The sequence below is a fragment of the Lemur catta genome, chromosome 12 (assembly GCF_020740605.2).
Source record: "Lemur catta isolate mLemCat1 chromosome 12, mLemCat1.pri, whole genome shotgun sequence".
Lineage (NCBI taxonomy): Eukaryota > Metazoa > Chordata > Mammalia > Primates > Lemuridae > Lemur > Lemur catta.
Genome location: NC_059139.1, coordinates 36,633,426 through 36,648,249, shown reverse-complemented (window position 1 = coordinate 36,648,249; position 14,824 = coordinate 36,633,426). Strand labels below are relative to the sequence as shown.

The 14,824-nt window shown below is 36.7% G+C and overlaps 1 protein-coding gene across 13 annotated transcripts in view; it reads left to right on the top strand.

Moving 5' to 3' along the window:
• Positions 1–14,824, top strand: part of PDE4D (phosphodiesterase 4D) — a 1,287,470-nt gene that overhangs the window by 1,090,702 nt on the left and 181,944 nt on the right. For 12 of the 13 annotated variants that reach the window (XM_045565991.1, XM_045565990.1, XM_045565992.1 and 9 more), the window contains 2 exons: positions 5,274–5,310; positions 13,068–13,141. In XM_045565991.1, the coding sequence (XP_045421947.1) occupies positions 5,274–5,310; positions 13,068–13,141 (111 nt within the window). Of the gene's footprint in view, positions 1–5,273; positions 5,311–9,647; positions 9,784–13,067; positions 13,142–14,824 lie in introns of those variants that run through there. The other variant, XM_045566000.1, reaches the window with a different exon arrangement.

Here is a 14,824-nt window from a genome sequence, read left to right as displayed (position 1 = left end):
TATGTTTATCAGTTTCCTAATCCCACTGACAAACTCCAGAGGAGAATCTCTTTCCAGCAAGAGTAGCTGAAGCACAGAAGATCAAACTCAGCCACTGACTCTTCTTCAAAGATAATGCATACAACCATTTGTCTTGCTAAAATTTGCAATGTTTGATATTCAGAAGCAGCAGGTCTTACATGGCCACTAATGCTTTTAATACCATAAGATTAGGGGTCTCCCCTCAATAAAGTAAAAACTCTCTTCTAATTAACTTCATCCCCTTTTCCTTCTGGTTTGGTAATAGTAAAATGGAGAAAGGTTGCCACCTAGTGTGTTTCAACACAGTCTTGAACTTGTTTATGAAATTATGTTTTCAGATGCTGATGTTGATTGAACTTATTTTTTTAAGATGACAACAGGCTTTTTCATATTTAAGTACTTGAATAGTTTATGGATCCCAACAAGGTCTCTGTAAAAGGGCTTGCTTTGGGATTTCTTTCAGTTTCTTGTCTATTTTTCTGGGCTTCTTATTACATAAAGAATGAAGGTAGAAAATAAAATATTTATTACATAAATAATGAAGGTAAGTAATACAGAAGTAGAAGGATGCCAGAAGGCATAGAAAGTGGGGGTTCTAGACTCAATTGTCATTTCTCTTGGGGAAAAAAGAAGAATCAATAGTGCACTGTTGAGCCGTGTATCCCCTGCCCTCAGTGCCCTGGCTCAGGACTCAGCAAGCCCTTCTCTTTGGGAGAGGTGAGAGGCAGGGCTCCAGGGTCTACAGCAGGTGACTCTGGGTCAGCCCCTTGTAACCAGAGCAGGTGACCGAGCATGCAGCACCTCCTTCCACATCACAGGACTGAAGACCAGTGTGACACTGACTCCCACAGTAACCTGCAAGGGCTCATCCTGTCTATTCTAGAAGTTTCTGCACTTGTACTCTGCTGTAACTATTTCCTGGCTATCAGTTTCATCACTCACATACATACATACTTACATACATGCATGCATACATAAATACATACATATATACATTTGGGTCAATTCACACCTAGCAGGTACAATGCACACTAACTGGGTGAAGGGCACACTTATAATTTTGATTCAAACTGTACAAAAGCAAATTATATAACCAAAACTTGTGTACTACCATAAAACTGTGAAATTAAAGAAAAGAGCTTTTTTCTGAGACCCCTCAGCCCTCATTCTCTCCCCATCTGTCCCCCATAAATACTCCAGTTCTAAAAAACAAAGCTATTTGTTTCTTAAAGCATATTCCACCAGTTTTTTTTAAAGTTTGTTATTTGTTATGTTTGTTTTTATTTAAATGAAAGACAATATTGCATAATCCTCCCCAAAACTCATGTCACCAGTAGGTGACTTATTACATGGAATTATTACCCCACCTCATTTACCTAAGGTACTTTTAAAAGTTCCTAATTGGGAAAGTAATTCAAGTGAAGGATTTCAGAATCATTTTATTTCATAGGCCTTTTTGGATATGGGTAATTATTCAAATCATTAAAACTCACACATACTTTATGCCAAATAGTATATAATAAAATAATGAATCTTCTGTTCATCTTAACTACCAGATCTTTTAATTATTATAAGCAAATTATAGGACACAATTAAAACATATGTTTGTATTATATTTAATTGAGGACTTAGACAAGGATTTTTAAATTATATATTAAGTATATATTTAAAGATAATTTAAGTATTAAATACTTTTGAAAAAATGGATAGAATATAACTTACCCTTTATTGAGGACATCTGCAACTGAAATGCTAGGAATCATTTTACTGTTACCAAAATGAGACCATCTCGAGATATTTGGCAGAAAGAGTTTCTGGGCAATTAGAAAAAGTGACATATCTCCTTCACTAAAATTATAATTGTCTTTTTTTGTGTTTTGACAGGGAAGAAAACAAATTATCTTAAATATTGTATATTCTAAATATATCTTTTGCAGAAAGAATTTGCTATAAAGACATGCAACCCTTTTGAGTTTTGAATAACTCAAATCCAGTAGAAAGTCTGTAAAAACTTAGGGGACATATTTCCATGGATTTATTTCAGATTGATGATGTGCCTCAATCAAGATGACTTAGTTCTAAGAAAATAAACTTTGCAGTCGGGCAATTATAAAGAATACAAAGAAAGAAGAAACCGCACCTTCGGACAATATCTAGATTTCATATTACTTTAACTTTGGCTTTCTGAACTGCCTCTAGTCCATTTTACAAATATGATGTCTTCAGCTTGGCCATATGTGGAAGCAGATTAGTAGTCTATTTGATGCCAAATTGAGTAGACATATATGGTATGTCTTTTATCATTGTGTAATGTACCTCCCATCACAGAATAATGATTTTTAAACAATATTTTTTTATCTTAGGACTCATTGAAGTATCTTGAATGCCATATATGTGGTATACAAATATTTGGAATTATCTTTCATTTTTGGACTTCTAACACACTACCCAGTTTACTGATTTGTTCAAGCCTTATAAGAATGTTTGGCTTCAAATGGACTCTTAAGATGCCTGTGTGTGTGTAGAAAGTTGTCAAATGCTGAAGCACTCCGCCTTGGATTTTGTACTCATATTTTTTGTTTTTTAAACACTGGTGCATCTGTAAGTATTTCTCAGTTGTTTTGTAAGAGTTAGGTAATTGTTTCAAAATAAGTTTATATGAGAAACCATAGCCCTAAATTTTGCCTGTAAGTCAACAGCCAGAAAGCAAGGTCAGAATGGTGGGCCAAGTCTCTTTTTCCACCGGATGCCTATAGTGACTACTCTTCTCCCCCAACCTTTTTTTTTTTTTTTTTGCCATTTTCCTAGAACCTTCTTTTTAATCTGTTTTTAAGCTGTTGTTGTAAGAGTCAGACAGTGAAATCCTAAGCAGGGCCCATTCCAGTTATGGCTGTATAGAGCTTACTACCTGGGTGACTCTGTGTTAAGTCTCTTAACTGATTCAATCCTCAATTTTCTCATCTGTAAAATGGGAGTAGTATTTCCTACCTTGAAACATTGTTGTAATAGTTGGTGATATTATATAAAATGTACCAGTCATGATAACATTCTTTTTACTTTTGGAAATGTTTGAAATTTTTCATGAAGTTTTTGTTTACAGAGACCTTAATGTCATCTCTCTGTCTCTGTCTCTCTCTGTCTCTGTCTCTCTCTCTGTCTCTCTCTCTCTCTCTCTCTCGACTACCACTGATTTAGTTGAGTTTCTTATCTCCTCAACCCTTTCATCTGGTCTCCCTGCTTCTAGTTTTGCTCTTTAAAAGCCCTCAATCCTTTACAGACCTGTCACAGGGCTCAAGAGTCCTTGTTAGCTATCAGTTTTCTATGTCTTTACAATCTCCTGACTACATAGGAAAGCAAAAGTCATTACAATCTAAAAATATTTACTACTACCTAGTAGTATTATTATTATAGCTAATGTTTATTGAGGATTTACTATGTGTTAAATACATTTCTCAGCACCAACATTATTAACTTATTTAATCCCCACGACAATACTTATGTATGTACTATTATCTCCATTTTATAGATGAAGAGATGAAGGGAAAGAGAGGTTTATAATGTGCGCACCTTGACACACATAGTCTGTGGCAGAGCTGGAATTCCAACTCAAACTTCCACCACAAAGTAAAATCCAAGTTCATTTACTTGTAGTACAAGGGCTCTGTAACTGGCTGCCTGACTCACCACCAACCACTACTCTTGCACTTCCTGTCTTGAGTGACAGTCTCTAGAATCACTGAACTACTCACTGAAGTTCCTGCTCTGCACATTGTTCTTCCTCACCCAGGTGTCTCCTCTAACTCCTTGGCTTTTTTGCCTTCCTGCTGGCTCCCTCCAGCACAGTGGCTTACCCCTTCAGTGCACCAGGCTTGCTCCCGCTGTGGGGCATTTTTGGGGAAAGAGCCTCCTGGGCTGGGCCTTAGAAAGCCTTTTTTTGGTTGACATCCTGCCTCTACCATTTATCAGTTTTTAGACCTTACGATCTCTCTGAACCTCAGTTACCTCTTCTACAGAACATCATGAAACTTGATGGCCAGCCTTCTTAGAGTCTAGGATTCTATAAATAATCTCTATAAAGAACACATGCCCCTTGCTTGAAAAATGCAATTTTGAAACTAAGGGGGTACAAAATAGCATGTGCTTCCTTTAAAGTATGTGTTTTCCTTTTTTCTGCTTTTATTTTCCACAGTTTTATTTTCAAGATACCTGCATGATTTGATGATGACCATAACAACTGGCTTAGCTATTGGTAACAATTTATGTGCTAACATCATCCATATGCCCTTTGTCCTGCAGCGTATTTCACAAGTGGTGTTTTATATCACTTGTGTCCTTTTCAGATTGTTCACAAGTGAGTGAATAGTTTGGTTGCACTATTTCCAGTGAGGGTCGTGACCAGGGAGTTTTCCTTGTAGAATAACTACATTCACTTTTGATTAAAGAGCTTTGGCTAACTAGATCAAGAAATAGCCCATGGAGATTCTGGAAAACTTTCTCTTGAATTATTCATGCTAAGAAACACCACGAGAGAACCCTGGGCCCCAGTTTCTCACTTTTCTCTAAGTAGAATGTTGCACAACTTTCCTTGCCTTTCCCTGTCCCTCCAAGACACGTCATGCTGACACTTTGCTCCTATATCCCGGGCACGGTGTAGCTGAGGTTGCTGCAGCAACAGCACACACGGAGTAACATTCCCCTGCAACTACAGTGGCTGGGATGTGAGTCAGTTGAAAAGTTTCACTGGGTTTTTATTAGTGCATGATGCAGTCCCGTGTCATCCACAGTTCCTAGGCTGCCCAAGACTTACACAGGATGATGCGGAACACTCCATGCTAATCACTTTCGAATGTTAGATGGTCCAGGGTCCTCTTACTGAAGCCAATGCAGTTGCCGGTTGCTTCCACGGCACCCCCTACTAACATCTGCAATAAGAAGCCAAAAGTAAAACTCCGGCTCCACTGCCGGAACTCCGTTTCTACTGTTGCATATCCTGCGTGCTTAAAAAGCAACAGTGACCTTGGTTGATGATCAAGAAGCCCTTCTTTTTACCCAGGGACTTGGACAATGGTTAACATTCCAGATGAGATATTTTCAATCCAGTTGCTCGGAGGAACATGTGCTGAAGAATAAAGATGGAATTACTGTAATTCTCTGTGGGAATTTGTAAAACTGGAACTTGCCGTTTCATATTGATCAAAAGAGGGCATTGAGTTATTGGTGGCTTCTAACACAGGATTTGGTTTATTTTTCAGACATGGAGATGACTTGATTGTGACTCCATTTGCTCAGGTAAGCACAGCTTGGTGAACGGGCAGGTTTCTCACAGATATGAAAATTTAATTTGGGGGATTAGTTCTGGTTGTAACTTAATTTAATTTTAAATCAAACACAAGTGTAAATACAAATTCTGTGGTTCATTCAAGTAATTTGAAGGCAATGCTAGAGAATGTGACTTTGACCATATTGATCTGTTTCCTATAAATCCATAGACCCAAAGAGTATCTTTGCTTCAAATAACAAACTTCCTAAGGTATATACTTAATTGGGCCCATATTTCCTTAACTGACATAAGCACTAGCAGCAGAAGGCTATATCACAGATTAAATTACATTTAGTATAATTAGGTACATGATCAGTGCTTGAAATGCAATAATCCAATTCAACCTGATATCTTATTTACCTCTTTTTGTAAACATGTCATTTGTACAAGGATTTAGCTGAGTGATATGTTTATGTTCATTTATTCCTTTAGAATAAATGAAATGAATTTTAGGCATACACATCATGAAAATATTTTAACCATCTGACATAGATGCAAGAAGGTGATAAAATGTTCTAAAATGTTTTGGAATATATGTAAAACAGTTAATGACCATATGTTCCACGGATAGACTAGTGCCTCTCGACCCTAGCTACACATTAGATTCACCCAGAGATTTCTTATCCCAGTACCCAGTGTTGCACCCCTGGTCAGTCAATTAAATCCCAAAACCTGGGAATCAGATCCAAGCATCTGCATTTTTTTAAAGGCCTCAGTACTTTTTCAGTGTGCAGGAGAAGTTGAGAGCCCCTGGTATAGACAACTAGGGACAGAATGGGATAACACTGATTTAACCTGGGGCATGGAGCAGATTTCAAGCCAACACTGACTGATAAGAAGTATTAAATATTGAAATACAAGTAATCCCAAGAAATTATAAAAATTATAATCAGGGCTATGCCATAAATAGCTGTCGCACCTTAGGCAACTCATTTAAATTCTCTGAGCCCTCTTTTTTCCAATTGGGAAAATGAGGGGACTGCCTGGATGAAGGACAGTCAGGCTCCAGTTAAAACCCTTTCTGTCCTCTTGCTAACTGGATGGCCTTGAGCAAGTCACTGAACTTTTCCACGTCTGGTTTCTTCCTCCATTAAATTCCAAGAGTACCTGCCTCATACAGTTGTTAAGAAGTTGAAATAATACTGGTCTTATAAAATACTCAGCACAACTTCTAGAAAACATGATATTTAATACATTTTGATTGTCGTTGGTTTAATTGTGTAGGAATGAAATTGCTCTTTCATCTCTAAAATGTCATAATAAGTGCTGTTTTTAAAAAATGACTAATAGCAGTATTTGATAGCAGGACTATGTATAGTTATGCTTTTTAAAATTTCCTGAAATTTTGTTATTGCTATAATTTAGATAAAAAATTTAATCAGTTCATAAATAACATAATGTGAAAGAGTGATTTTTTAAAATTAATATAGGCAACAAAAAATAGAATTTGACCACCATCCTTTTCAGAAGGTTAATGTCTTAGTTGCTTAAGGTTTTACTAGAGATCATGAATTCTTTTTAATATCCGTATTCTATGTCCAAAAAAATTTACATTCATATGCTTTAATCATATTATGTGATAGCAAATTCTTATAAAACTAAGGGTTTTTAATTGATTACTATTAAGAATTTATAATTCTATATCTAAGAGCTAAGGACTAGGTGAACAGATAAAATCAGGCAAAATATAAATAACCATCACTAAATGTAGAACTCATCGTTCCAACCTGAGTTTCTTCAGGTAGCTATTCTCACTTCTAACTAAAATCTCTAGGTATTATTATAAGAAAAAATATGTTTACAAAGATAGTAAAACATTAAAAATTATCTGTATGTGATATCTTGCCTTCTTCAAATAGTATTTATTAATCTCTAACAAATATGTTAATAAATTTGACTTGGTCCCTGACATCAATGTCTTAAACTCTAAGGAAATCTAGCCTTTTACATGATTAGACATTTGTGTAGTGTACCTAACATCTCCAAAAAAACTAATAGAATTTCAGAATACTGAGAAGTATATACATATATATAAAAATATATATATAAAATATCATTTCGTCTATGTTAGTAAGCTATTTAAATAAAAAAGATACATACTTAATACCTTTGAAATTGGAATGCTGAATATAAATCAACTATGTATAATTTACAGGCATATCTGATGCCTGAAAATAAGCCCATAATGTTTTTAGAAGACTTTGCTTATGATTAGCTAAGTGACTCATAACACCTTGCAGAGGGTGGTCATTGCCCCAGAGGCAGCGGATTATTCTTAAGTGGCTTCGTAACAGTTTTCACCAATGGCCTTTTACTGGGGTATAAGATTTGAAAAGCCCTCCTAGAATTTTTTTTTTTTTTTAAAAAGCTGTTAAACCCTGAAGAGTTTCACCAATGACAGAACGTTTCTCGGGAGGAAGGTAAGGCGGAAACCCCAGTTAGGATTCGTTTGCCTATGGCCTTCTCTTAGGCCTCATTGGGTACAGCTAGCATGTTTTGTTGCCCTAACCATTAACTCCTCAAATTTTTTTTTAAATACAGGCTAGAGCACTTACTGTTTAATGCTAAATATTATAACACTAAAAATATAACACATGAAGTGATATCAATACTACTTAGCCTGATATACTATAATTGTTTTTGCCAATGGACAGAAAACAACTGATTCTAGACAAGGCACTCAGGAAATGTTCATCCACGTAGACCAAAGAATTACCCCCTTTTCCTAACATGATTTAAAGTTTGGAATTTCACACCAAATTCTGATGAAAAAGCCATACAGCTCTCAAAATAAATATATTTGTGTAAAAAGTTTAGAAATATAAATAATGAGCAAAAAGAACAAAAAATTCATAGTTCTAAACCCCCAAATAACTGCTATTGACATTTTACTTTATATCCCTTTAGATTAATCTTTCTGTGTATATTTTCTTTTCCCATGACTTCTAAAAATGGCTTCACACTGTCTAAAGTGGTGGATCTTCTCCTAAGATCATTTTCCGCCTCCCCTTGAGAACCCATTTCTTGGTGCCTGAGTGCATCTCTAAAACATGAAAGCATCCCCTCCTCCTGTTCTTTCCAAAGCAAGGCTTCTTGTGAAGCGAAGAGAATGAAATCCTATATTACAAGAGAATTTAGGAAGTCATGCAAAGATATATCCCACCTTGTTGGTTGGGCTAAAGCCTAAAATATCTTGAATAGACATAATTTTCAGAAAGGATCCTACAGTATCTCTCCATATTCTGTTTCAATGTCTAAAACACTGTCAGGGCTAGAAATTCTTGCCAGTGTTTAACCTAAACTCTTTTCTACCTCTAATTTCTTATGTTTCCCCCTAGAAGCCAGAATCCCATTGGTCCCCAGAAAAAGTGACAGTTTTAAATATTTTTTTATTTCAATTTTAAAATATTCTCTTATGTTGTGTTGAAATCTTTTGGTGTGGGTATTTCCTTAGCCACGAAGGCTGGGTGTGGAGAGGAATCCCACTGCCCTTACCACACCATGCTACCGAGAAGCTGGCCTTTTGTTTTCTTGTCCAGAGTTCTTGGGGGCCAAGGATAACTAAGGAGGCACAGCGCTGTTGAAATGTGGGAAACCCTTCTCTGCAGTCAGCTGCATCAGGTCACATCTGTCCCACTATTTGTGAGACAACCACCTTGTAAAAACTGAGTCAGCTAGAATTCTCGTGTGTGGAAGTCTGTAGTGTTAAAAGCAGCAGAATCTTTGATGAAGAAGAAAACACCCAAACATTCTCCTGGATCCCTGGAGAGACTCTCACATCATTCAGGCTGAGGAGATATGCCTGATTTGAAAATACAGGATAGGAACCACTGCATCATTTTGCCTTTAACCAAAATACAGCATGTGGTGTCTAGAAAAAATCCAGTAGTCATTAACACTCTAGAGCATTACTGTTTAATTAGTAATAGAACATTACCAATATTCTTTAAATGTTCCTGCCTGCCCCTCACCCATTTCACCCAGGGGCAGCCGTCTCGTGGTCTCGTCACAATCCTCTAGTTTGATGAATCCACCAGGCCTTCCCTGCCCGGCTATGAAGAAAGACAGGCATCTCATTTCAGTTGGTTCTATTTTTCTTTCAGCGTTTTTTTAGCCTTCATAAATTTAAATTACAACTAGCATCTTCTAGGCATCTAAGTTCTTTTCAGAGCTAACCATATTAAATTGTCAGTATTCCAACATTGTTGATGTAAAAAAAAGAAAACAGCAGTTTAACCCAAACATAACTTGTAAAGAGGTTTTCTTTTCAATCAATATGACCTTTCTGCCTTGTAAATAATCATAATTTGACTCCATTTTTTCTTTTCTGGCGGTAAAACCGAGGCAAAAATCCTTCCCCGGGCCAGTCCCCTCGCTCCTCCGCCACCAATGGCACGCATGGCCTGTGTTTTACCGCCATCTAGTGGCTTAAAGTGTACATGGTATGAAAATCTATCCTCAAAACCATTTCTTATTCTACTATCCCTTTCTTTTTCTCTCTGTTTAGCTGTTTAACTATTTAAGGAAGCCCACAATTTTCTGCTATTTTCAGTGAATACTATTGGTTAATAAATGTTTAGAAGCACCTAAGAAGGTCTGAGAGTAGTGTATGTAAATTATTATCCATGGGCTAATACATAAACCATCTTTGTCCAAAATTTTTCTGTAGCACTACAAATATTTCTCTCCTATGATGTATATAATTCTCATCATTCCCAAGGTATTTTTGACATTGACTGATTACACTTTTTCTTGGAGGGGCAGAAGAGAAAGAAATGACCTTATTTCTAATTGTTGAGCTACGTGGAAGTAACCTCAGTGACCTTTTTGGTTAGCAAGCATTAAGGAATGAAGAAAATTATAGGAGCATTTAAGCTCTGACTACAGTTCTTAAAGAGTTGCATTCAGGGGGAGTGAGAGCTACCCTAGAACAAAGGCAAATAATAATTGAACCTTAATTCAGGGGCTTCAGTAAAACTGCTTCAGTTCTCCCCACAGCCTGAAGGAATAGACGCCTCCCTCTTTGTGTCCTGTGATGCAAGAGCTTATAAGACTAATGCAGCGATACTTGTGATGAAGACACCAAGAATCAGTGGGCAAGGCTCAAAGCAACACCCCCTTATAAGATTTATCTGGAGCTTTTATTTACACTTCTGTCAGTAGCATATATGTCATGGTGCAAAACATAATAGTTAACACTGAACATAAAACTTACAAAGTACTGTTTGTCCTACCACACACAGGAAAAACAATGATCTAATACTTGCACACATAGGGAAGGATGTATCTACAAGGTTACTTACTGCAGCCGTGTTGATTTGAAGATAGACAACCTGAAAGTCAGTTGGTAGGAGACAGGCAGCTGAATGCCTGAAGGAGAGACTTGGAAGCAGATTTCTTTTTTCACTTTTTGTTTTGAAATATGTCATACACATTTGAGAATGTATCTAGTGATTACGTAAAGTATAAAAATAATACTAAAATGAACAGTTTAAGAAATAGAGTAGTACCAATATTTTTAATGCCCCTTGAATGTCCTTCCCCAATTTTATCTGATTCCATTGCCTCGTCTCAGAAATAACAATAATTTTGTTTTTTGTCTTAATTATTATAGGGGATATTTTTCACTTTATACCCTTTTGTTTTGTTTAAATTCTGTACCATGTGAAGATATAGTTCATACAAAAATGAGTAACTAAAATTTAAATTAAAAGCCAAAACAAATAATATTAATTTATTATATTAGATATTTATTATAACAGAGGCAAAAATTTCTCTGCAGAAAATATTTCTTTCATGAACTAGTGTTTCCTTTCATGACTAATGTTTCCTCTTAAATGCGTGCAGAGCATGAATTACCTGCCGTACTATTTCTAAATGGACCCAGCTGTCAAATGCAGTACACTTAACTGTTATGTATTAGAATACAATTCTCAGAATTCTGGGGTTAAAATTTTTGCCTAAGAAAGGGATCGATTAGCCGTTGCAATAATCTTATTTTAAATGCTTCGTTAGCGTGTTTGATATTCACTTCTTAAAACATAAATTAAGCCTGCCTGATTTAACGACAGCGGATCATTTATCCGATTTACTTCTGCATCATTCAAAGATTTCATGCCTAATGAAAGGCATCGAGGTCTGATGTCAGCAGTTGGCTATTTGAATACTCCATCGTAGGCAGCGTGACCTTTCAGAGATGTGAGTTGTTTGTACGTGATAATGAGCCAGGTTTTTCCAGTGACTGAGTTAATCATGGTTGGCCTCTTAGGAAGCACCATTAACGCCTTCAGGGGAAAATGCTGTAGGTCACCGTCCCAGGGCACAAACAGCTCCCCATGGACTGACACAAATTAATGCCAATTTCAAAAGAAGAGTTTGAGACATTTTTGTCTTAGAAAAAAATTTAGACTGACTTTACTTTTGGTCTGTGCCAGAAGAAAAAATTTCCGAAAACAGTGCTAGAACCCTTGCAGCAATTAGAAGTTTGGGGGCTCCCTTGTATTACCAATGCTAGGCATTAATTGAGTAAATTCCCCGTGTGCATGCGAAATCATTAAGCAAAGATAATGCTGCTGTAATGGGCTAATATTCACCGAGTGCTTTTGGTTTGCCAGGCACTGTTCTTGGCACCTAACCTGTCATTTCATATAATCCTAGCAACATCTTATGAGGTAGATATCACTATCCCAGTTTTCCACATAAGGAAGCTGAGGTACAGAGGGGTTATGTAACTTGTCCAAGTCCACACACAACAGAGCCAGGCAGTCTGGGTTGTTATATAGTAACTATATGACACTTGAAATCGATGTTTTAGAATAATTTAGCATTCTAGTTGTCACCCAGATCACCTATAATCCCACCTAATGTAGGTCCCACCCTGGAGAAACTTGCCTATTCCAGGAGAAAGGCAGGGGTAAAGAAAGAGGTAGTGCTCTTGTAACTTCTCTCTCCTGGGCTCACTTTTAATTCTTTGCCTGCTTTCTGGTTCCAGTTGGAATTAGAAAAAGGCAGAGGCTATCAGAGATAGTGGCACCTATCCGTCCTGCCTTGTCATATCTGTGAACATGTTGTATGTTTGTATTCATTTATTCAACAACTTTTTCTTGAGTATCTCTTGTGTGCCAGGTACACATACAGGGCACCAGGATTTTATGTGAGAAATACATCCCTGAGGGCTTCCTATAATCCACTGTTCAGATAACCTTAACAAAGGAAAAGAACGTCTGTTTACTATGAAATAACTACAGTCGCCTTGTGGCAAAGGTGGAAAAACAATTTAAAATTCACTTAAGCTTGCAGAATGGCATTTATGTGATTCTTGGTGAAATTTTGAAGAGAATTTGGGAATAATTTTGTTTTTTTATTCTTAAAGTGAGACTTTATTAGTATTTCACATTACACCATTTCAAATTTGCATAAAATGCAACAATGCTATATGTATATTACCTGGGCTATTGGTGACTAAGGAATCTGGGAATACTATGGAAACTGCTGCTATTGTCACCATATTCATAGACAATGAGGAGAGATTTCTGGAAAATCCTTGTAGTCTGGCCTCTCTGGATTTCATATGGATACGTGCAAACTTCACTAAAAGCTAGGAGATTCCTTAGTGCTGTATGAAACTAAGTTGCAAGCAATATCAAGGTTCTCTTAACAAACCATTTTGAATTGCACTTAAAACAGCCCTATTTCAAGAAGTTTAAAGAATCCTTCTTTGTTGTAGGTCTTGGCCAGCCTGCGAACTGTACGAAACAACTTTGCTGCATTAACTAATTTGCAAGATCGAGCACCTAGCAAGTAAGATATCCTACCCCTCCCTCCCTTTTTGCTAAACTTTTAAATAGCATTTTCTCAGCGTGACTGAACTCAAAGCAATATATTAGACTGCTCCGTGTTGTTGCCATGTTGTCTAACTGTGTACACTAAGTCATATGATGTCCTGTTAATTTTCTATAAATACTTTGTAGTGATGGTTCTAATATCAGAAATGAAGCACTATGACAAATAAATATGGTGATTCCATCTGTCAGAAATCACCTGGCATGATCAGTCCTCTGCCCAGTCATTTACACTCAGGGTAACTTTAGAGTTTTGGCTTACTTCATAAATTATCCATGGGCAAATAATCTCATCAAACCTTTAAGTCAACTCAAAGTCATCCTCTTAAGACAAAGAAGTCTTATTTAGAGAAGCACCATATTACAGCAGAGATCTTTGATTCTCCTGCTGTTACTGACTCTCAGATCAGCAGCATTCATGGAGCGATTAATAAAATTGTAATTTATGTGATAACATGGAAAGCATTTGAAAGAGGGAAAGCTGAGATGGGAAATGATTATAATTTGGGGGTTCTGATAAAGGTAAAATGCCTAAAAAGAGAAAATTCATTTTCCCAGATTAAATGGAAAGCTGATTTGCTATTATTAAATTGTCCGTTAATTTAAAAAATCTATTAATAATAAAATATCCTTAAAATATCAACTCTAAAGAATTTTCCAGAAGAAAAAAACATTTAAACCAACATTAAGAGGACAATGAATATAAATTTATTAGGAATGGTAACTTATCTAAGTGTATAAAATTTTATAGTAGTTGCTACTTCTTAAAAAAACATGAAAAATCTGAAACTTCCATTCTGTAATAATATAAATGACCTCCTCAATGCACATTCTCCATGATCCAGATAAGCTCTGGCTGTTATTCAAGTACTTCCTGTGGCAGAAAAAGGTTTTTAAAAATCAATGTAAATGCCACATTGCAAATAATTGGAATGGAACCCAGAAGCTTCAGTTGATAGTCATGTTTTCTAGGTAATGAATTCTTGTAGTCCTATTCCTTCAGCCTAAACACTTCTCATCTTCTTCTTCCCTTCCTCATCCACTGGGCTAACTGTAATTCATTCTTCAGGTTGCAGCTTAAATAAAATTTCTTTGGGGGCATTGCCCCTGACAATACCCAACATAGACACACACCCACAAGCCCCAAACAGGGTGATATGCCTTTCTGTCTCATCTGATAACAGCCTGTACTTAATTCCTATTTTAGCACCTGTCTCTCTTTGTTCCTGTTTCCTGATTGTCAGATTGGGATGCTCCTTAACACTGGCGCTTCCCAGTGAACAGGGGTTGTAGTTGGTTGACACTTGTATTTCTGGTGCTTTGCATAATACAGAGTAATCACTCTGCAAATGCTTGCTGGCTGATAAAGTGGCAGTTCAACCTGTGGAACATGAGGGTGTGCTTTGAGGCACCTGTCCATTACTGACTCATTGCCAATTCATGCTGTTTTGAGTGCAGCATGGCCCTACAAGATCATGCTGACCTCAGCGGCCCCTTGGAGTTTTTGGCATTTGGTAGCTTATAGGTACAATCACCTCCCCTTTGGAAAGTATCAACTCTACAGGAGAAATGAAATTACTGCTTGTCACTTCCAAACTTTTTTGTCTCAAATTTTATGCAGGAAATTAAGGTTTTTGTCTTT